The sequence below is a fragment of the Leptomonas pyrrhocoris genome (assembly GCF_001293395.1).
Source record: "Leptomonas pyrrhocoris isolate H10 chromosome Unknown, whole genome shotgun sequence".
Classification (NCBI taxonomy): Eukaryota; Euglenozoa; class Kinetoplastea; order Trypanosomatida; family Trypanosomatidae; genus Leptomonas; species Leptomonas pyrrhocoris.
The window spans coordinates 144,165-164,026 of record NW_015438367.1 but is presented as its reverse complement, the minus strand read 5'-3'; the positions used below and the strand labels follow the sequence as shown (position 1 = coordinate 164,026).

The 19,862-nt window shown below is 58.3% G+C and overlaps 5 protein-coding genes across 5 annotated transcripts; all 5 read right to left on the bottom strand.

Moving 5' to 3' along the window:
• Nucleotides 1–413: 413 nt before the first annotated feature.
• ABB37_05590 (hypothetical protein) lies at nucleotides 414–1,309 on the bottom strand (the record flags this gene model as incomplete). Its single annotated transcript, XM_015803671.1, has 1 exon — nucleotides 414–1,309. The coding sequence occupies exon 1, from the start codon at nucleotides 1,098–1,100 to the stop codon at nucleotides 414–416; it is 687 nt and encodes a 228-aa protein (XP_015657496.1). The 5' UTR covers nucleotides 1,101–1,309.
• An 802-nt stretch (nucleotides 1,310–2,111) lies between these two features.
• Nucleotides 2,112–7,706, bottom strand: ABB37_05589 (hypothetical protein; the record flags this gene model as incomplete). The annotated part of the gene is made up of 1 exon (XM_015803670.1): nucleotides 2,112–7,706. One exon carries the CDS (start codon nucleotides 7,704–7,706, stop codon nucleotides 2,112–2,114), a length of 5,595 nt encoding a protein of 1,864 aa, XP_015657495.1.
• Nucleotides 7,707–9,582: 1,876 nt separating this feature from the next.
• On the bottom strand, nucleotides 9,583–13,146 carry ABB37_05588 (putative Kelch-domain protein; the record flags this gene model as incomplete). Its single annotated transcript, XM_015803669.1, has 1 exon — nucleotides 9,583–13,146. One exon carries the CDS (start codon nucleotides 13,144–13,146, stop codon nucleotides 9,583–9,585), a length of 3,564 nt encoding a protein of 1,187 aa, XP_015657494.1.
• A 3,016-nt stretch (nucleotides 13,147–16,162) lies between these two features.
• Nucleotides 16,163–16,921, bottom strand: ABB37_05587 (hypothetical protein; the record flags this gene model as incomplete). Its single annotated transcript, XM_015803668.1, has 1 exon — nucleotides 16,163–16,921. The coding sequence occupies one exon, from the start codon at nucleotides 16,919–16,921 to the stop codon at nucleotides 16,163–16,165; it is 759 nt and encodes a 252-aa protein (XP_015657493.1).
• Nucleotides 16,922–17,642: 721 nt separating this feature from the next.
• On the bottom strand, nucleotides 17,643–18,708 carry ABB37_05586 (putative ubiquitin-activating enzyme; the record flags this gene model as incomplete). Its single annotated transcript, XM_015803667.1, has 1 exon — nucleotides 17,643–18,708. The coding sequence occupies exon 1, from the start codon at nucleotides 18,465–18,467 to the stop codon at nucleotides 17,643–17,645; it is 825 nt and encodes a 274-aa protein (XP_015657492.1). The 5' UTR covers nucleotides 18,468–18,708.
• Nucleotides 18,709–19,862: the final 1,154 nt, after the last annotated feature.

The following is a 19,862-nucleotide window of genomic DNA, read 5'->3' as shown; positions in this document are numbered from 1 at the left end:
AAGGTTAACAGATCCGAGAGAGAGAGAGCGAGGAGTGGAGGAAGGAGAGAGAGGAAAGGAGAAGTGTGGAGGAACACGCTGATGTTGTTTAGATGATATTCGCAGAGTTGCCGAGGAAAAGAAAGAAAGCTGAGGTAAAAAACAGGCGCAAATTACACCAAAAAGGCAGCCGTTCATGACACAGACCAGCCGGTAAGAAAAGGAATCCCCCTTGCACACGCACACGCACAATCCCGCATGGTTTGTGGCATTCGATCTCGCAGCGCGTTCAAGTGAAGTCTTCCTCTGAGTAGCGAGAACAGCGGTTCTTCTGTTTGGACTAGGACCACTAAGCTCTACTGAGCATCGCCGAGAAGTACTTACACGAGTTATGAGAAATAATAATAATAATAAAAACAAAAGCGACAACAGCATTAAGAACCTACGTCGCCGTCATCCTCGGCACGTCGCCGTTTGCGCTGTCGCTCCTCCTCGGCGATCGCCTCCTCAAGACGACGCGGCAGCTTCGGCGCTCGCACGGCGGCCTGCACGGTAAAGCGGCCGTCATGGCGGCCACCTTTGCTCGCGTTGTTGGTGTGCCGGTGCGCGGCGGACTTCTTCTTTCGGGGCAGATGACGGCCCGGGGCAGCCGTTGGGTCTTCTTCTACCGTGGCCTTCTTATCGTCGCCCTCGCTCGCGTCTTCGCTGCCCCACAAGTCCTCCACCTCTTCCTCACCACTGTCCACCGCATTGCCGTCGATGTCGTTGTTGTGCTCCCCAGCAGCGGCCGTGGGGGAGGAGGACGTCCCTACGCCGTCGTCCTTACCCACCTCCCTTAATGTCTCTAGGTCGGAGGGCTCACCCAGGGTGTCGGTAAACGAACGCCGCGCAAGTCCGTATAAGTTCGAAGGAAGGGCGTCATCGTAGAGGACTGTGGCACGTGCGGGGCCGCCCCTGCGCTTGCCTGGCGCCGCCGTGGTGCCGCTGGTGCTGTCGGCGTGTAGGTGGTGTTCGATTTCCTCACGCTGGGCTACCTCGAAGGTCGCGCGGCGCTTCGCCTCCTCCTTCCGCTGCATGAACTTCATGCCACGGAGAACTTCCAGTGTCTTCGCCTTGTCCATTCGGTTGAGCCTTTTCCTTTATGTACGAATATAGTGTGTGTGTGTGTATCTGGCGCAGCAGAAGACGGAGACGCGCCGAGTGAAGAGGAGGGAGAGATGCGTCGTGACGCCCGTGGAGTGGGCTTGCTGCCGTGTTCGATGCGACGTCACAAGCTTGGGCAGGGACACGCTTTTTTGTTTTGCGAGCTCTCCTCCGTTTGTTGTGGACTTCGAGGAGAAAGAGATGAGGCAGATGTGTAAAGGCGGTTGAAATGACTTCGGTGATACACATGTGCGCTTTCATTATGCAGGTCGTGACTGTTGCGGTGCGAGTCTACGCACTCGACGCTCTTTCTTCTTTTGCTCATACCTTTTGTTTCTATTACCAAACAGGAAGGACCATATATATATACATATATGTCAGGATCAGTGAAGAGCCGTTGCTAGAGTGCCTTCGCCTCACCCCTAACGTTTCCATCTACCTTCTGCAGTGCTATACAGTTGCACAGTTCAATGCTCTTGCGGTGCTTCGTTGTCTAGTAGAGCAGGTGTGCCTTGTGTTGAACAAAGAAAAAATACTTAAAAAGGACTGGGTTACATCGAGCTCCCCGTCTGGAGGGGAAGAGAGGGAGACAAGGCAAAATACTTAGGTTATACATGGACAACTCCACCCACGGCGTACGTCTTCGCACACACACACAGGCTTCATGAAACGCAAGGACGTTCGACCGTGCGGCTTCCGCAACGAGCTCAAGAAGCAGATATTCTCCACATCGAACAATTTACAAAAGCAACAACGTATACAAAGAAGGCGGTGCCGACGGTGATGAACCAAGACAAATAAAAACGACATCGAATTATAATGGAAGAAGGAAACGAGAGACGTAATGACCAAACACAAATATATGTATATATAGTATAAGAAAGCGATCGTCACCGTGCGCCTGCGAAATGCAGCAGCGTGGGAAGAGGATGAACAAGCAACCACCAAAACAGTAAAGGGGGGAAAAAACAAGCCCCCGATTCATTTTCTTAGCGGCGATAGGGTCGACTGCGCGGGTTCACGTTAAAGCGGTCGGGCCCACTCCCCCCTGCGCCACCGCCGCGACGCGTCCCAGCCGCAATGGCCGCAGACGAGTTCAAAAGCCGGTTGCGACTGGGCAGTCCGCTGCTGCCGACGCCAGCGACCACGCCAGGAAATACGTTCCCATTCACGCCGACGTTCATCGGCAGCGACACCCCACCATTCGGTGCGCCGGCACCCGCAGCGGCCGCCGCCGCCACAGCGAGGAAATCCATATCGATGACTACGTTCGGGGGCGCCACGTACTCCGCCACGCGCGCCGTCGCCGCCTTCTCCCGCTCCTCCGGTGTGATGGGGCGACGATCCAGCTCGACCAACTGCGCAAAGTACGCAATAATGGAGAGGCGGTAGTTGCTCTTGCGGGCGACCGGGTTGCCGATGAGGACGAGCGCTTTCAGCGGGCACGCCTGCGTGTCGCCGAGCGCGCCGTTCAGGTCCGCCAGTCGGTTCGCCCCGAGGCGCAGCTGCTCCAGTCGCGCACACCCCCGCAGCCCCTCCAAGGTCTTGAGGGCGTTGTTCTCGGCGGACAAGATGGAGAGCTTCTTGTTTCCCGCCAGGCAATCCGGCGCGAGGGCGCGAAGCTTGTTCTGGTCCAGCAGCAGCTCTCGCAGGTCGGGCAGGTGCTCGAGGCCGCGCTGAAGGATTTGCAGGTCGTTGCCGCGCGCGTTCAGAAATTTCAGCCGCGGCAGGCGCAGCTTCAGCACACTGAAGTCGGTCAGCTGGTTTGATTCCACGGAGAGGGACTCCAGCAGCTGCAGCGGGGCGAGTGCCTCACCGAGGGCGAGGTGCGCGGTGGCCTGCGGGTGGGGGGAAGAGGAGGTGGTGGCGGTGGCGGGGGTGCTGGCGTGGTCCATGTTGCGCCACGCCGCGGCACCGAGGCGGTTGTGGGACAGGTCCAGCGCCTTCAGCCGGGTTAAGGTGGTGAAGCCGGAGACGCACGAGATGAGGTTGTGCTGCAGCTGCAGCACCTCCAGCCCCACAAATGGCTCCAGCAGGTTCGTCGCGGTGAGGGTGCAGTGCGCGAGGTTGAGGTGGCGCACCGCCGCCCAGGCATCAGGCTGGCTGTGCGACTTCTCGATCAGCAAGTCTGCGCTGATCTTGCCGGCGTAGATCTCCCGTGCCTTGACGCCCTCCGTGGCCGAGATGGGGCCGCCGTCTAGCACCTTGAGCTGCGGGAAAACGTGAATGAGGTACTGCCGCGTGTCGTCGCCGGCAGCTTTGGGGTCTGTCTTGGGCCGATGCGCCCGTGTTGCGTCCGGCAGCGTGCAAGGGTTACCCATGACACTGAAGATCAGCAACGAGGTGATTTCACGCAGAGCGTAAACGACGTTCATGTCCGCAATGCTGTTGTGTGACAGGTGGAGCACCTCCAACTGCGGCACCGTTGGCGCTACGCCGCTGCCGCTGCCGGGCGTGTCGGCGCTGCCGCCGTCGAGGAAGATGGAGGGGTCCACGTGGGAAATCTGATTCCTCGCAGCGCTGAGCACGCGCAACGCAGGCAGCGGGCCGATTTGGGCGGGGAGTGTAGTGAGGTTATTGAAGTCCACCACCAGCTCTCTCAGCGACTTCAGGCCTGCAAAGCAGGGCAGCGCCGTGAGTTGGTTCTCCGCCACGTTTAAGCTCTCCAAGCGGCTCAGCTGAAGTACGGGGTCGATGTTGGTAAGGGCGTGTCCGCGCAACACCACGCGGCACAGGTTCGGCAAAAGCGAAGTGAGACCGCCGACGGAGTCGAGCAGGCCGTAGCTCCAGCACAAGTCTCGACATTCGTTCAGGCACCGCGTCGTCGCCGCTGCGGCGTCATCGCCGAGATGTGTTGTCGTCGGCGCAGCAGTGCTCTCCGCGTGTGGTGCCGGTAACGTCTTCGCAAGGCTTTCATTTAACGCGTCCGCCGCCTCCCACTGCTCCAGCTGTGCCACGATGGCGCTCACGTAGCGCTCCGGCACGGACACCCCATCCACCGAAAAGAACGCGGCGGCCGCCGCAGAGCCGGCGAGCCCGCTAATTTCCTTCGCACGCTGCGTAAGGTACGTCACGACGCGCACCGTACGAGGGGACGCGTGAGGGGCACCCGCGACGATGCACGCACGTCGGTACCGCTGCACCGCCAGCGTACCCGGGTAGGTGCCGATGGGATGCTGATTCAGCTTCACCAAGGCGACGGTGGAGGACACCGCGAGGCTGAAACTTGTCGGCGGGGCGATGTAAAGCCAGAGTTGCGCCTCTGCGTCTTGACGGTGCTGCGCGGCCATGAAAGGGTTGCCACGCACCTCCAGCTCTTCCAGCGCGGGTGCTGCCGCACGAATGGCGCGGAGGTCACCGACGTTGACAAGCAAGTTGTCGCTTAGGTCTAAGGTGCGAAGATCCGGCAGGCGACTGCCGTCGAGGTGAAAGGAGGCCAGTCGGTTGCGACGAAGATTCAGCTTCTGCAGCTGCGGGGCCTCCTTCGCGACGGCGAACCACGAAAACTCCACGAGTGAGTTCTGCGAGAGGTCGAGAGTGGTGACGCTCGCCAGCAGCGGAGAGGTGAAATCCTTCAGGACCGCAGAGAGGTCCAGCCCGCGCAGCACGCAGAGCGTTAACACGCCCTTGCCGCCGGCAGCAGCGCGCATGCGTGCCGCATAGTTTTCCACATCGCGCGCCTGCAGCGGACGCGGTGCAGCGTCCGCGTTGTTGAGCGCGTTCATAATATCGTCCTTGGTGCCGCTGTGGCACGTGTTTCTGCTGGTCGTCCCCAAAAGCTGTGACGTCAGCGCCTCGCCTAACACCGACGTCACGGCCGCGATGGCCTCTGCCGTCTCCTTCACGGCAACAATCTTGAGCGTGTTGCCGCCGTTCCCTACCTCCATGGAGCGCGCTTTGTGCTTGCGGGGGTGGCCGTTACTCGCACCCGTACTCGTGACACTGCTGCCGTTATTTGTATTGTTGCCATTGTCGTTGCCGCCGCTGTTGTGACGCGGCTCACTTGGCAGCCCGCCGCACCAGTGAAGGAACATCAGAAGCGGAGTGGCGCAGCTCAGGAGATCGTCTCGTACATCGCGGCTCACGTCCGCCGTCGCGGCGGCACCTTTGTCCTTGTCCTTGTCCTTGTCTTTTTCCTTGTTCGTACCCGCATTACCACTCGGCACACCGACGCGACAGGGAAAACACACATCACAGAGCAGCGCCGTCGCGGCGCTGTAGTCCAGCTGCGTCGGCGCCGCCCCACTCGCGGAGAGAAACGACGAAGCCAAAAACGATGCCGAGGCGGACGACGCGTGGGTCGGCGCGGCGGCGGAGACGGTGTAGTAGTAGTCCACCACGCAGTCCGCCAAGACCAGCTCACGATCAAAGCAGTACCACACGTAGGACGGCGTTGCGGTGTGCGGGGCGTCCGTCGGCTTTTCAAGATTGCCATACCCAGCGGTGCCGGAGGGCAGCACACGATAGGCAGCCGTGATGCCCGTTCCGTAGTCTTTCCTCAGCACCCGACCAGCCTTCTGAACAAAAGACGGGCTGACTTGCCCGCTGCAGTTACCGCTCGCGGCTCCACTGCTCGCCGTGCCGAGTGCGCTCACCGCTTTGTAGAGGTAGGTGCGGTAGAGCACGAGCTGGCCGTGGCACACCACACCGCCGCCGTTGTCGCTGTAGACCTGCGAGAGGGAGAAGGACGCGCTTGCACCTGCAGCGTTTGCCCGTCCCTCTGCACCGCCACCGCCAACGCCGCCGTCGAGGCCGCAACTGAGGGCCCGCAGACGTGCTTCATCTGCGTAGAAGAGCGAGTCCGTGAGGGGGACGCCTTCATCGGCCGGGGCCGGGGTGTACGAGGCGCACCGTGCCGCACTGCTTTTCCCATCCAAAGAGGACGCGATGGAGGCGGCGGCAAGGGCTCCATCGTCCGCTGCCGCCGCACCGCAGAGCAGCGCGTGCTGCAGGCACGCACACTGATCCGCCTGCGACGCCGGCACCACACCAAACAGTCCAACAAACCGACTGCGGTGCCGCGGATTGGCCAAGTCCGCGTGCAGCTCCTTTACACGGTTGTCGAAGCGGAGGCGCAGGCCGCGGTTGATGATGCGGCGCACGCCTTTCACCGTCACGCCGGTGATGCTGAACTCCTGCTCAAAGAGCTCACGGTTAAACCGCTCTTGCATGAGCTCGGCGACGGAGGTGAAGAACTCGTGGCTCGCTTTGACGGGCTCGAGGCGTACGTTGCCGGCGGTGTGCAGCTCCACCGCCAAGCGCTCCTTCAGCAGCTGCGCCTCGATGGAGGCGGCGGTGGTGGCGTGGGCTAGGCGGAGTAGGATTTTCTGTTCTTGTATTTCACAGGTCCCGACAGCGCGGGCGAGCTGTAAGCGGAGGCTCTCCAGCTGCGCACTCTCCACCGCCACCCCAGGAGTTGCCGCCGCTGCCGCTGTTGATGACGAAGGCGACTGCCCGTCCGTGTTGGTGCTGCAGGTGCTGCAACCTCCATGAAAAAGCGATCCAACGCTGCGGTCGCTGCCGCGGTAGAGGTGCCGCTCTAAGAGCTCCGTGTCAATCGGCTGTAAACAGGCGTGCAGCTGCGCGAGGGCGTCCGCGTTCTGCGCCGTCTCCCGCATCGCACAGCTTTCCGCGTGTCGCGCAAGCAGAACGAGGTGCGTCTCGAGCATCTGCACCCGCATCTCGTAATACAACTTCTTCTTCTTTAAGATGTTCTCCACGAGACTGCGCTGCTCCGCCGTCACGTAGGTGCCATCCAGGCTATCGAGTGAGTCCAACATCGCCAGCGCCAATGTCGTGTAGTTACTCAGGCGGCATATCGGGTTTTCGCCAAACAACGAGTCGGCAAGCCACACACTGCGCAGGCAGGGGAGCTGCTGAAGGTAGCAGAGCTGTGCAACGTCCGCGATGCGACAACCACTGAGGTTCACCTCGTGCAGGCGCGTCATATCCTCGGAGAAGGCCCCGGTGAGGTACTGAATTGGGTTGTCCGCCACGTAGAGCGTACGTAGCTTGCGCAGGGGTGTGAGGTGTGTCAGGCTTTGCAGCTGATTGCGTGCGAGCCACAGTTCACGTAGGTGACGCAGCGGCGGCAATCCTTCCATGGAAGTGATGCAGTTGCCTTGCAAGAAGAGGCGGCGCAGCTTGGCCATCTTGCCGAGCCCCTCGATCGCACGAATGTTGTTGTCCGAGAGCCACAGCTCCTCGACGTGCGTGAGAGGGGCTAAGTCGGCCATCGACTCCAGTCCGATGTTCATGAGCTTAATGGTGACAAGATTCGGGAAGTACGCCAAGAGAGGCAGGCGGTGCACCTGCAGGAGAAAGAGCTCCAGCGTGACGATGCTGTCGGGGCGCTGCCGGGCCTCCTCCGCCGTCCAATCGTTGCTCTCCGCACACAAGCCCAGCAGGTCGTGCAGCTCCGGGTGTGACTGCAGCCCGCTCGACAGCTGTTGACGCAGCTGCTCCAGGTGGGCAGGCGAGAAGGAGGAGGACGGTGCGGGGGGCGGGGTTGGCTGCGGCGCGCCGGAGGCGGGACTAGAGGAGTCGGGGCTGCGTCCAACCAAACTCGTGGTGTGGCTCGACATGGCGCCGATCGACACGGCGGCGACGGACGTGCAGAGAGACACACCTACAAGAAAACAAGGAATTAGAGAAAAGGAAAAACAGAAAGAAAAAACCCAAATTTTGCGCTTCGGCCTCTACGTTGGAAAAGGAGCGCGTGAAGGAGAAAACACACAGACACAGACACAGACACAGACACAATGTGAGCGCTGTCAAGAGAAAGGTCTGAGCAGCTCTTCGATGGGTGCCGATGCTAAGGTGCGTGTATGTTTGCTGTTGTGTTGCTCCGCAGTTCCTGTCCCCACGATGCCAGAATCATATGCACATTCACCGTCGATTTCTGGAGGGGAGGGGGGGGGGGGGGCGGCTGGCGAGAAGAGAGGAGGAAGGGGAAAGAGAAAAACAAGAGTCAACGTTCCCTGAAACTGTTGTGCGAAGAGGTGAATATATATATGTATAGAGGTATAGAAGTATCGTACACGTGTGTGACGTAGAACCGAAGAGAGAGAGAGAGAGGGAGAGAGACAACAAACGGTAGTCATACCAAGAAAAGATGGTCGACACAGAAGGAAAGGAAAGGAAAACACGGATGGATGCACCTAAAGCGTTGTCGCTGAAGTTCACCACCGTTGCGGTGTAGGGAAAAGTGCCGTCGTGAAGATCAGAATTCAATTATCCCCTGCACTTGCTAGCCCCAACGGACGTCAAAGAATGTCTTTCTCACGGCACCCTAAAAGGAGCCTACCACGTCCCACTTTGCCGGCTAGCAAACACCGTGGAGAGGCAATAGAAAAACCTACAACATTGAAAACGCGCACACTCGCAAAGGGCGATCCGCCGTTCGTGCGTGGACGCGGAGTTGATCCGAGTTTTGAAGCGCGCGTCCGTCGTTTTGTTTGGGCTTGATTATTGTCATTCAGAAACACAATATATAAAAAGCAAAGAAATTAAAGAGTCCAGCGATCCCTCACAGCCACAAAGAAACTGAAGCAATAAGAGTGGTGGTAATAGTGGTAGTAATAATGGGAAGCAACGCGTCCCGATCGCCAACACAGACGACTTCAAGGACGCGCGCTCACCTGCGTCGTCTTCTGCGGCGGAAGAGATGGCGTCGAAATTTGCATTCACCGGCCATCACTGACCACGGCAATAAGACGGTGTGAATAGGTAAAATAGAAAACATAAATAACACCTTCGATTCACCTCTTTCGTGAACCGTAACGCACGGGCATTGCCACCGCTGGCTGCCTTCAAGTGCAGGCAAGACGAGTTGGGCAGGAACCACCCACTACTGCGATTCAAGGCGTCTGCATGTGCGCGCGTGGGTGAGTGAGTGAGTACGACGGGGAGTGGGATGTGGGGAATAAAAGGAGTTCAAGACCGACGAAAAGTCACCACCACCACCACTAATAATAACAATAGTAATAATAATAGAAAGCGACAAAAACAAGATGGTAATGATAACCATCGACAGCGTGGATTTGTATTTGCACACGCGTAACGATACACAACAGTTAGCCTGACACCGACAAAGGCATCGGAGGACAACAACCAACAAAACAAACAAAACACCCGCGTCCATAATAGTAATGAAGGGCATTACCACCGTTCAAAGCAAACGTATAGTAAATCAAAACGGAGAACATTGAAACAGGAGGAGCAAATAACAGCAACAACGTGGCAGAGAACGCAGATATGTGTGATTTTAGAAGAGTCGAGACCCCAATGAAGAAGAAGATTTTTTTGTTTCTGAAATAGCAGCTCCCCCTTCCCCCCATGCACACATACACACATACAGGTGGGCAGTCGAAACAGACAGCGTGAGTCCTGCACTGCCGTTGCTCTGCGACAGTCACTCCTCGTCCAAAGGCGCAACAACGACATCGAGGTAGCAAAGCGTCACTCGAGCCCGGTCTCTTTCTTTCTGGCCGGCCTTGCACGGAACACAAAAGGTCCATTCGGGCCCTCTAACTGCTGAATCAGCTGTGTGACGTGCGACAGCGGCGCCGTCTCGGGCGATGTGGAGCGCAGGCTGTGCACGGACGAGGCCCGACTCGACGCTGACTCCGTAAAGTGCGGCGACGCCTGCCGTGGTGGTTGCTGCCGCTGCTGCTGCTGCTGCTGGGAGAAGGGACTGGGCAACGCGCTGCTCGCCGCCGCAGCCGCAGCGGAGTACGCAAAGGGCGAGGAGAGCGGGTAGTCGCTCATATCCGTTGTCTGCGGCGATGGTGGCGAGCACGCATCCACGTCGATGCGCAGCGGGTGCGAGGCGACGAGCGAGTTGACCGGGGACCGCACGCGAGACGGCGGCTGTGACGAGTACGCGCAGGCCGGCATGGAGCCGCCACCCCTGCCGATGCCGGTGGTGCTGCTGCTGTTCGTCCGCTGCCCCGCAGGTGATGGAAGACACTTGTAGAACCGTGGAAATGACGTCGCGGCGAAGCCGGTGATGTTGCGCATGCAGTTCATGATGCGGCAGCCGCCGTCTGCGGGCTCGCGCGGCGACACGCGGAGTGACGCCAGCGGGTGCGAGTCCTGCCCGCCGTCCGCCGGCGCCACGAAGGACGTGCGCGCGGAGGCGGAGGTGGAGTAGGAGGAGACGGGTGTGACACCCGATGCGCTGGACCGGGCGGAGTTGCGCTGCATCCCGTCACCCCACGCGGGGGCCGCCGTCGCGGGCTGCGGTGCCCCGCCTGCAGACGCCGTAGCACCGGCGTAGGTGCAATTGCTGTTGTGCATGGTCGTGAGGTGGTGGTGGAAGCCGGCATCTGACGGGCCCCCACTCTGGGCCGGGCCAGCGGTCTTACGCGGCCACGGGGCAGTAACGGAGAGCAGCGTGGTGGATGACGTGCTAAGCCGAGTGGACGGCGGGGTGCCGACGTGGCTGGAGACCACCGTGTCCGGGAGAGAGGGAAACGCACTCGCAGGTCGCAGGGCGGCTGGTGGTGCCGTGGCGGCGGCCGTTGCGGGACTGCCGTGGTGATAGAAACTTCCAGTAGCGAAAGACGCACCGTAGTACCCCGCAGCAGCACCGCCACCGCCACCGCTGTTGCTGCTCTTCGTGTTGACGGCCTCCTGCCACGACGGCAGCAGCTGCGAGGCGCCTGAGAGCGGCGAGCACATAACCGGTGAGGAGGGCGCGTAGGAAGGCGACGGGGACCCGAGCGACACGTCACACCAACCACCGCCGCCACCACCGCCGTGGGGTGTCATGGAGGAGCTCCACGAGTTTACGTGGTCATAGCCCGGGGCGTGAAACGGTGGTGGCCGTCGCGTGGCGCGATGCACCATCGACTGCCGCGGCGTGGGCACTGGGCTGCAGCTGAAGTTGGCGGGACTGCGGCGCAGCGTGACTTGCCGCCCACCACCGCCGCTGGCTTTGCGGCAACGCACCATCGCGGACATCGCAGCGGCCTTCTCCTCCTGCCCTAGAATTCGGTTCTGGGTGCAGGTGCGGATGTGCTTCTCAAACGCGCACCGATTCCACCACAGCAGGCACTGATTCATGAGGGACAGCGGCGCGAGACAGAGCTCCATCGTGCAGTTCAACACACCCATGCGGGGGGCGAAGCCGCCAAAGAAGACGAGACGGTCCTTCGCGTAAATCACCGTCGGGCGAGAGCAGGCGGGCTGGTCGTTCGGCGTGAGTCGGCGCCAGCGGTTGGCACCGAGCTGGAACTCGTACGCGTTCTTGCAGTACCCGTCCCCGCCGCCGGCGAAGACCGCAAAGGTGCCATTCACAAAGACACTCGCGGCGCACATGCGAGGCGAGGGCACATCGCCGGTAGCGTCGCGGATTTGCCGCCACACACCCGTGGAGACATCTAACATGCGCAGGTCGTTCATGAAGGAGCCTTCGCTGGCGGCTGTCGTCACGCCCACCGGCGTGGGGTCCACCGTGCGCCCGCCAAAGAGCAGCAGCAGCGTGGTGCCCGTCACGAGCTGGGAGACGTGGTAGAAGCGCGGGGTCGGTGTGTCGCCGCAGGTCTTCAGCTGACACCACCGCCGCTGCGTTGGGTAGAACAGGAGCGTCTCGTTGGTTGGGGCGCACATCATGTCCGGCTCCCCCGCGTTGCGCGCGGGCAGCTCCGGATCGGCGGGGCGTGGGTGCACACGGGAGGCCTTCACCAGACCGCCAAACACCACAAACATATCCTCGCGCGCTCGCGTTGCCGTGCACTCTGCCGGCAGCAAATGCATGGTGTGCCCTTTGCGCGGTGAGAACGGCAGCCCGCACTCCTTCGACCACGCCAGGCTCGGGACGTCGAGCGCCCACATGTCGTCGAAGTACTTGCCCTGTCGCTCCCCGCTCAGGATATACATGGTGCTCTGGTAGAGCGCGGCGGCATGACCCACACGGCCGCACGGGCGCAGGACGGTGCGCGTGGCCACGGGCATCGCAAAGGGAATGAAGATGTCCGCGTTGCTGCAGACTCGCACGTTGTCCTCGTCGTCCGCGCCCCGAACGCGGTCGCTGGAGTGCTGCGGGTGGAAGCGACTGTGGTGCTCATCGACAACGCTGCTCTCACGGCTTGCACAGGGAGTCGAGGCGGTCGAGGAGGGAGAGAACCTCGCAGAGACGCGGTGCGACCCCGCCGGAGCAGCACTCGCGCTCGCCTCCGCGCCTCGCGTTGTCGTTGTAGCGGCTGTGGCTTCGTCGTCCTGCGTGTCCTCCGCCTGCAGCATCGCCCACCGGCGCCGCTCCACGTCGTAGGCGTAGACGTCGTTGTAGTAATGCTCGTCGTTCGCCTTGCCGCCGAAAATTACAATTTGCGAGTCCTTGTAAAGCACCGCAGTGTGCCCAAAGCGAGGGGGTGGCATCACACACGCCGCCTCTTCTTCCTCCTCCGCTTCCACGACCGCCGCGCCCTCCTCCTCTGCGGCGTCGGTGCGTGAACCGTGGGCATCTTCACTCCACCTTGTACGGGGTGCCGTCGGAGCCGCCCGCGTCCGCTGCATGCGCGCGTTGCCGCGACGCTCGCTGCCCTCCATCAGACTCCCCCGCGAAGCCGTACTTTGCAGGTTTGCAATCGAGTTGGAGCTGCGCAGGGAGTGAGCTGCGTGCTCTTCGAAGGTCTCCATCGTCGACGGTGCATCCCCTGCGATCCGGTTCCACGCCATACTGAGTGGACACTTCTGCTTTAAAAAGTACTCGCACTGCTGCTCTTTGCAGGAGTCATCGATGCAGCTGCGGCAGCCTTTGGTGACATCCAGTCCGCAGAGCCTTTTGCCGCTGCAGTGCCCCTCGGCCGTCGCGCTCTGTCCTCTGCTCGCGTCGGTGCAGGAGAGCAGCGAGATGGCCCGTCGGGCACCGCTGTGGTCAACGTACTCGACTGTGGTGCTGCTGCGTCCTGCGTGCGACGCACCCTCCGCCGCCATAGGGGACGGCGGTACGGACGTGGGTGCCAATGAAGACTCATCGGCAAAGGTGGTGGAGACCTGTCGGGCATTGTAGAGGTCCATTCGTGACGCCTGTGTTCAAGGAAAGGAAAGAAAAAATACTAAGAGAAACTCCCTCCTCACACACACACACACACGCACATATATATGTATTTGTAATAGCGGTACAACAGTAATAGCGATGGTGGTGGCGCTACCCCGCTGACGCACGAACGAGTCGTTTTCCTTTCACCACAGCAGAAACAACAACAACAATACTATCCACCACCACCACACAACGAACAACGAGTAAACGAAAGAAGGAAGCGTCGTTCGGTGCTTATCGGAGAAAAATGCAAAGTCCAAAGACCCAAACGAGCAAATTTATAGTAATAATAATAATAATAGCAGTAGTCGTGGTGAGCTACGAAAGACAACAGAAGACGAGCTGTGACAAGTACATACACGGCGCTTCTTTGTGCCTGTTACGTCTTCACGGAAAGCAAAAAAAGGAAAAGAAAACTACGCTCCTGAAAGGTGCTGTGAAGCGATAATAATATTAGTAATAACAGTAATAGTAATAGCTCAATTAAACATATATAATTAGAAGAATGAACCTTGATAGCTGTACCGACAGTGCTCTTCTGTTCATCGACGAAAACAGAGATAGATAAAACAAAACACACGCAACTACACGCAGATAAATAGAAAGGAAAGGGGGGTGGGGGAACCACACGTTTCTAAGTATTACTAATAATATTTGACAGTAAGGACTCCGCTGCGACACTCAACAACACTCACACACACACACACACACACACACACACACACACACACACACACCTACAAAAAGAAAAAACCAGCGCGTGCGCAGCTGCGTCGTTGGAGCACGAGTCCCTTTGCTGGCAACGGTCGAGGAAAGACGGGTGACTTGCGCTGCCTTCGTGCAGCCAGCAGCAAATATGATGGTGGTAATAAGTGGGAAGAGAGGCGACGCAGCAGCAGGAAGAGTAGTGACGGCTCTTCGCGTATGTTTTGTTTTTCTTTCTTAGAAATTCCTTCGTGCGTCGCTTGCGAGGACAAGCAGGAACTACAACAGCGAGAGAGAGAGAGAGACAATTATCGGGCGTTTGTGGTCGTTGAAGGCGGAGATCGCCTGCGAGTGGTAAAACACCCCTCGTACTCCAACGAAGTCTGAATACGCAAGAAGTGAGACAGCGGAAGCAGCACTGCGAGCAGCGAGCAGCAGCAGCACCACCACCAACAAAAACGGAGGAGGCAAAATAGTCGGGACAAAAGGCCAAGTCGGTGAATACCGAATAGAGAAGTGTCCCGCCCACGTACGCGAGCGGGAGAGAGAAGGAGAAAGGCGGTGGTTTCGCTCGGCGTGGCGACTTCAGAATAGAGAGAGAGAGACTAAGCTACGTAGCCGCCCTCTGGGCAGCTTTTAAGCGTGAGTGAAGAAAGGAAAACAATACAATACAATACAATACAAAAAAAAGGTTTCGTGACCAAAGTGTGTGTGCGCGTGTGTCCAGCTCAGGTCACCACGGTTCTGGGGTTTGCAGCGCGCAAGTACTGCAGTAATCGTTTGAAAGGATTTGAGGGCCCACAAGATTGAAAATGGCTCGTAAGGCGAAGGCCAAATAGATGAATAATCAAAGCCGCAAAAACGGAATAATAATAACAGTAATAGTAATAAAAGAAATGTGTGAGTGAGCGTGCCAAAGGAAAAAGGCTACCTCGCGTACGGAATTTGATCGCGTGAAGGGTGTTCCGTTCTTGTTGGTTTAACGAGTCTTCAGCTTTTCAGGCGAAAACGAGTTGGACCCGCTGCGATGCATGAAACAATAGAGGAGAAAAGAAAAAAAAACTACTGGTAAAAGCAGAAGCGAAAGTTGAAGTGGGAAAGAGAGACGGAGGAGATTTACAAGTAACGAGAAAGAAGAAAACAAGGAACAGTGAGATGCAAAGCTAGGTAAAGAAGGGCAAGAGGGCCCCTCTGTACGCGCGGGGAGAGAATACGTAACAGGGGGGGGGGGGTACTCTCACGTGCGGGACGGATGCCCAATCGTAGCAAAAACAACAACAAGAAGGGGTGATCGTAAAAAGCGAGCCGAATAAGAAAACGAGAAAACAAGAAATACAAAACAGAAAAGCCGGAGCAGCAGAGACCAATAGAGAATAATAATAATAATAATAATAATAATAATTACAAAGAAGAAGAGTAGGACAACAATAGCGAAAGAGCGTGGTGGCACTGTTGCGAAGCAAGACAAATCAGAAAGCACACAACGCAAAGAAATATGTAACCAGAAACAACAGCAGTCGCGTCGTTTAGCCGTGCAGAAGTGATATACAAAAAGAGGAAGAATAGTTTTCCGCAACGGAGAATCAACAACAATCAAAAAAAATATTACTAGAAGGCGTCGCAAGAGCATTGTATGCAGGTGTGGGTGTGAAGTGGGGAAACGCATGAGAGGAGGAGGAGGGGGAGGGGGGAAGACAGAGGGAGAGGATCAGGAGCGCAAACATACCGTGGTGTGAAAGCGGAATGAAAGAAGATATACAAGCAGCGGTGGACGGTCGCCCCGGAAGAGGCCATCGCGTGCAGCGACAAAGATGTGCTGCCTCAACGCGGGGTTCTCTCACTTGCAAAGGGAAGCAGGAGAAACCTGCCGCACAGAAGAGGTTCGGGATGTCTCGTGACAAGTCAAATAGTTCTGCGGTGACTGCTTTCGGAAAGACCTTACTTAAATAACACTAACAATTATATATATATGGCGAAAGTGATAATATGCGAGGCATCAACAGCACAATGAAAGATGGACGAATAAGCCGTTCGAGACAATGAAGGAAACTATGCTCCAAAAAAAAGTGTATCAGGATGTGTTCCGCAATAGCGCCGGCCATCACTCGACGCGCCGCGGGAGGACAACGACGAAGAAGCAAAGCAAAAACGAAAGCACTATGGATTTGTTTTTCTTAACCAATTTCTCCCCACACCGCAAACAATCATATATATATATATATATAAAATAGCTAGAGCAAAGCGGAAGAGGAGCCTTCTCAATAAGTACGTACCGCCTTCTCTTCCACATTAGCTCGAGACGCCAGGGCCGTACTGCACCCTCAGCGCGCATTCACAAGGCAGCGACGCACGCGATGGGGAGGCTGACGTGGGCGCCGCCCGATGTCGCACACCACACAGGTCAGCCAGCAAGGAAGACTCACGGCTGCTCATCTCCACCACATCCTGTCTGAAGGGATGCGCAGACGTCGTCGTACGATGGACACGAGGAACCGTGCGGGCCGGCATCGACACAGCTGGCCGAGTCGGCGACGGCGTGGCGAGGTGCACAGGGAGGGGGACCCCGTCGCGAGTGGGTGTGATGGGCTCTAGAGGGAGACTCGTCTGCCCCTGTGCACACGACCAGGTGCGGTGCACGTCGTGCCGTGGAGCGGGGAAAGCCTGTCTTGGAAGGCGCCAGAACGAGGGAGACGGAGCCACGTGTATGATGCGAAGATGCCCGGTGGAGGTGGAGGGCCCTGGTAGGGCAGCGGATGCGTCGGCAGCGTCGTCCCTGCAATTATTTTTGCGCGAGGAAACACCGATGTTGCTCGCTGTCTCGCAAGAAGGAGGGGGTGGCGTGTTGAGAGGCTTCTGTTGTGCGCTCTCCATCCACTCAATCTCTCGCAGCCCTGCCCGATCGAGAAGGTCGGTGGGGAGCATCGAACGCGGCCGATCAACCACATAAGCGAAGACGGCATCATCGACGACAGTTTCTTCGGCGATGTCTTGCCGCTGCGAGGGTGCGGGGAGTACATCGACGAGGGCACGAAACAGCTGTGCTGCCATATCGGTGTGGTGCTCCGTTAAGAACAAGCGATAGAGCCGCTGGGCGGGGCGTGCGGAGGATGCGTCGGGTAAACGGACATGCAGCTCCACCACATTCTTCGACACCACGTGGCGAAGCCGTACGACGTCCTGCAAATACACGGTGAAGGTGAAAGCGGTTGCCGCGACTCGAAGAAACACCTTGCTTCCGGTGAGGACCACCACCACACCCCGCGCGAGCAGAGGGTGGCAGCCACGCTCGACGAGCACCAGGTCGCACCACACACTGTGCTCACCGGGTTGACTTCGGGGACGCGCATCGGCAAAAACGTCGGCGGCGCGCTGCTGCTCGCGACCGCGTGTGCGACCAGATGAAAGTGGACGTGCGTTCCACATTCAACTCCGTAATAAGGTAATTTCTTTTCTCCTTATACGGGTGTAAAAAACAAAAATATTTTTTTTCTTGGTGGAAGAGAAGAGACAAAGAGAGGAAAGGAGAGTTGATTGGCTGCGTGGACGCTGCCTCGGCGCTGCGTGAGGTCAAATAGCATGAATTCTTTCCTCTTCTTTGCACCGTCAACGCACGTTGCTGATCACGGAAGACATTTCGTTAGGCAATCCTCATGCAACAAGCGTGCCGGACACGTTCGTAGAGCATATATAGTTTCCCTGTCCTGTTGCGTGCAGCCGTTAATTCGCAAAGCAGTCATTCATAAAAAAAGAAGTTCGTGGTATTTCCAGCTCAATTGACAGCCTCCTTGCGCCTCTTCTTACTTTGCCGTTTCTCCTGCTTCGCGGCTCGCTTCTTCTGTCGGGCCACCTCCGCATCGTGCGCCGCCGGGTCCACCGCGCACCGCAACACCGCGGCGGCCAGCATTAACCCAAAAATCGGCGGCATGTAACTGATCGTCCCATTCATCGCCCGATCGCGCCCACCCGCCTCCTGCCGCTGCGGCTCCAGTGGGGGCCTCCCTTTCTCGGTGCTGTGCACCACGGTGATGCAGCCAGGCCCGATGTTGCGCTTCCGCAGCGCCGCCCGACACACGCGTGCGAGGCCGTCATTCTCCGTCTCGAACAAATCGCCCACCTTTACCAGCGACGGGTCAAGCCGACCACCCGCGCCGCAAGACGAATAAACGCGCAGCTTCAGCTTCACGGCTGCGGCCAGCAGCGCCACCTTGCACTCCACGCTGTCGATGCAGTCCACCACAAAGTCGTAGCGCTGCCTTGACAGCAACTCCTCCACGTCCTCGGACGTGATAAAGGTGTCCAGCGCCACGATGCAGCAGTGCCGGTTTACATCCCGCAGTCGCCGCGCCAGTTCCTCCACTTTACTCTTCCCAATAGTGCTGTCCAATGCGATGAGCTGTCGGTTTTTGTTAGAGGAGGAGACCACGTCGTGATCGACAATGGTGATGCTGCCGATGCCGGCGCGTACGAGAGCCTCGGCGCAGTGGCCGCCCACGCCGCCGGTGCCGGCGAGGAAGACGTTGGTGCCTTGCAGGGCGCGAATGCCGTCGTCACCGAGGAGGATCTGCGTCCGTTCATACAAGGCGGAGTTAAGCATTTCTATCTTTCACTTCCGCAATTCGTTTTCTACATCGACTGTAAAGACCCCGATGCAGCGAATTCTCATCGGGGGGGGGGGGGAATGCAGAACACCCAGCCGCTATTACCTTCCCCGTCTGTGTGTGTGTGTGAATGTTAAGGGGGAGTCGTTCTTTTCCCTCAAACAGAGCCCTCCCCTCCTCTATCTCTCTGCCAGACCAAAGAGAAGCAGCGGTTTACGCCTCTGCTCTCCCACCGCTGGCGAGGAGCAGCGTTGATAACAGAGAGGAAAAAGAGAAGCAGAAAACGGAGGAAAGGACGCTTCTGCCAACAACCCAGCGGAGCAATAAAAACAGAAACAATGAAAGCGCGCTTTGACATCAACAGTGGCAGCGCTCGGCCTTAAATATACATACGTGCATTGTTGCGGTATCCTGCTCATGTTTGCGGAGGGCACAGAGATGGGTGGAGGTTTGCTTTCTCGATGTTTCTCTCTTCCCGTTAAGTCGACCCCATGACGTGGTCGTATATCCAACAACAAGAAACGCAGCGATAGATTCAAAGCTAAATAATAACCATTAGAGAGCTCCGCGAGTGGTGCCAGAAGGACCGTCACGGATCAGCGTGCAACACATTCCAAGCAAACGGAGAGACATAGCAGTGGAAAAGCAAAGGAAGGGAACAACGTATCTAAATGAAGAAGACCGTACACGCTGAGAACAGCGCACCCGTTGCAGAGGAGAGGCGAAAACCGGAAAACAAAACATAAGGAGAAATCAAATCGCACCGGGCCGGCCATCACTCTTACAGACTTCACCTCACTAAAGGAGTAAATGAACTTCCTTCGCGGAGAACAAAACAAGGAAGAGAAACAACCGCCACAGAGGAGACACTTGACAGTGCAAGTCCCAACAGGACCACAGCAAGTACAAGTGCATGCAGGCGACCATTCCCTCTATCGTCAACGAGGGCCAACATCGCGATTGGCGCAGCTCACCTCGACGCGAAGAAGAAGCCACCCCTACACATCATTCACATCGCCTCAAAACAGCCACGCCACCTCGGCGGACAGGTCCTCAACCCCGCGGTGCGGCAGCGGCATGCCACTCAGCAGGTCGTGCTCCGACGCGCCGTAGGCCCAGTGCACGTTGCGGCCCTGCGCATCCGCCTCCGACAGCACCACACGCTGCTCGCGTAGTCCCCCGGCTTGGCGGTGCGCACCTTCTCGTCCGCCCGCGTCGCCGTTGCCGGTGCGGCGGCCTCTGCGTCCGTCGGCGCGCGCACGTAGGGCTGCGCTGCGCCGTACGCGTCGCCGTCCAGCAGCACCTCCGCGAAGTCCTCGTGCGCCAGCAGCTCGGCGGGCGTGGCCAGCGCGTGCGGCAGCTCCGTGAAGCCCGCCGCGCCGCCGTGCAGC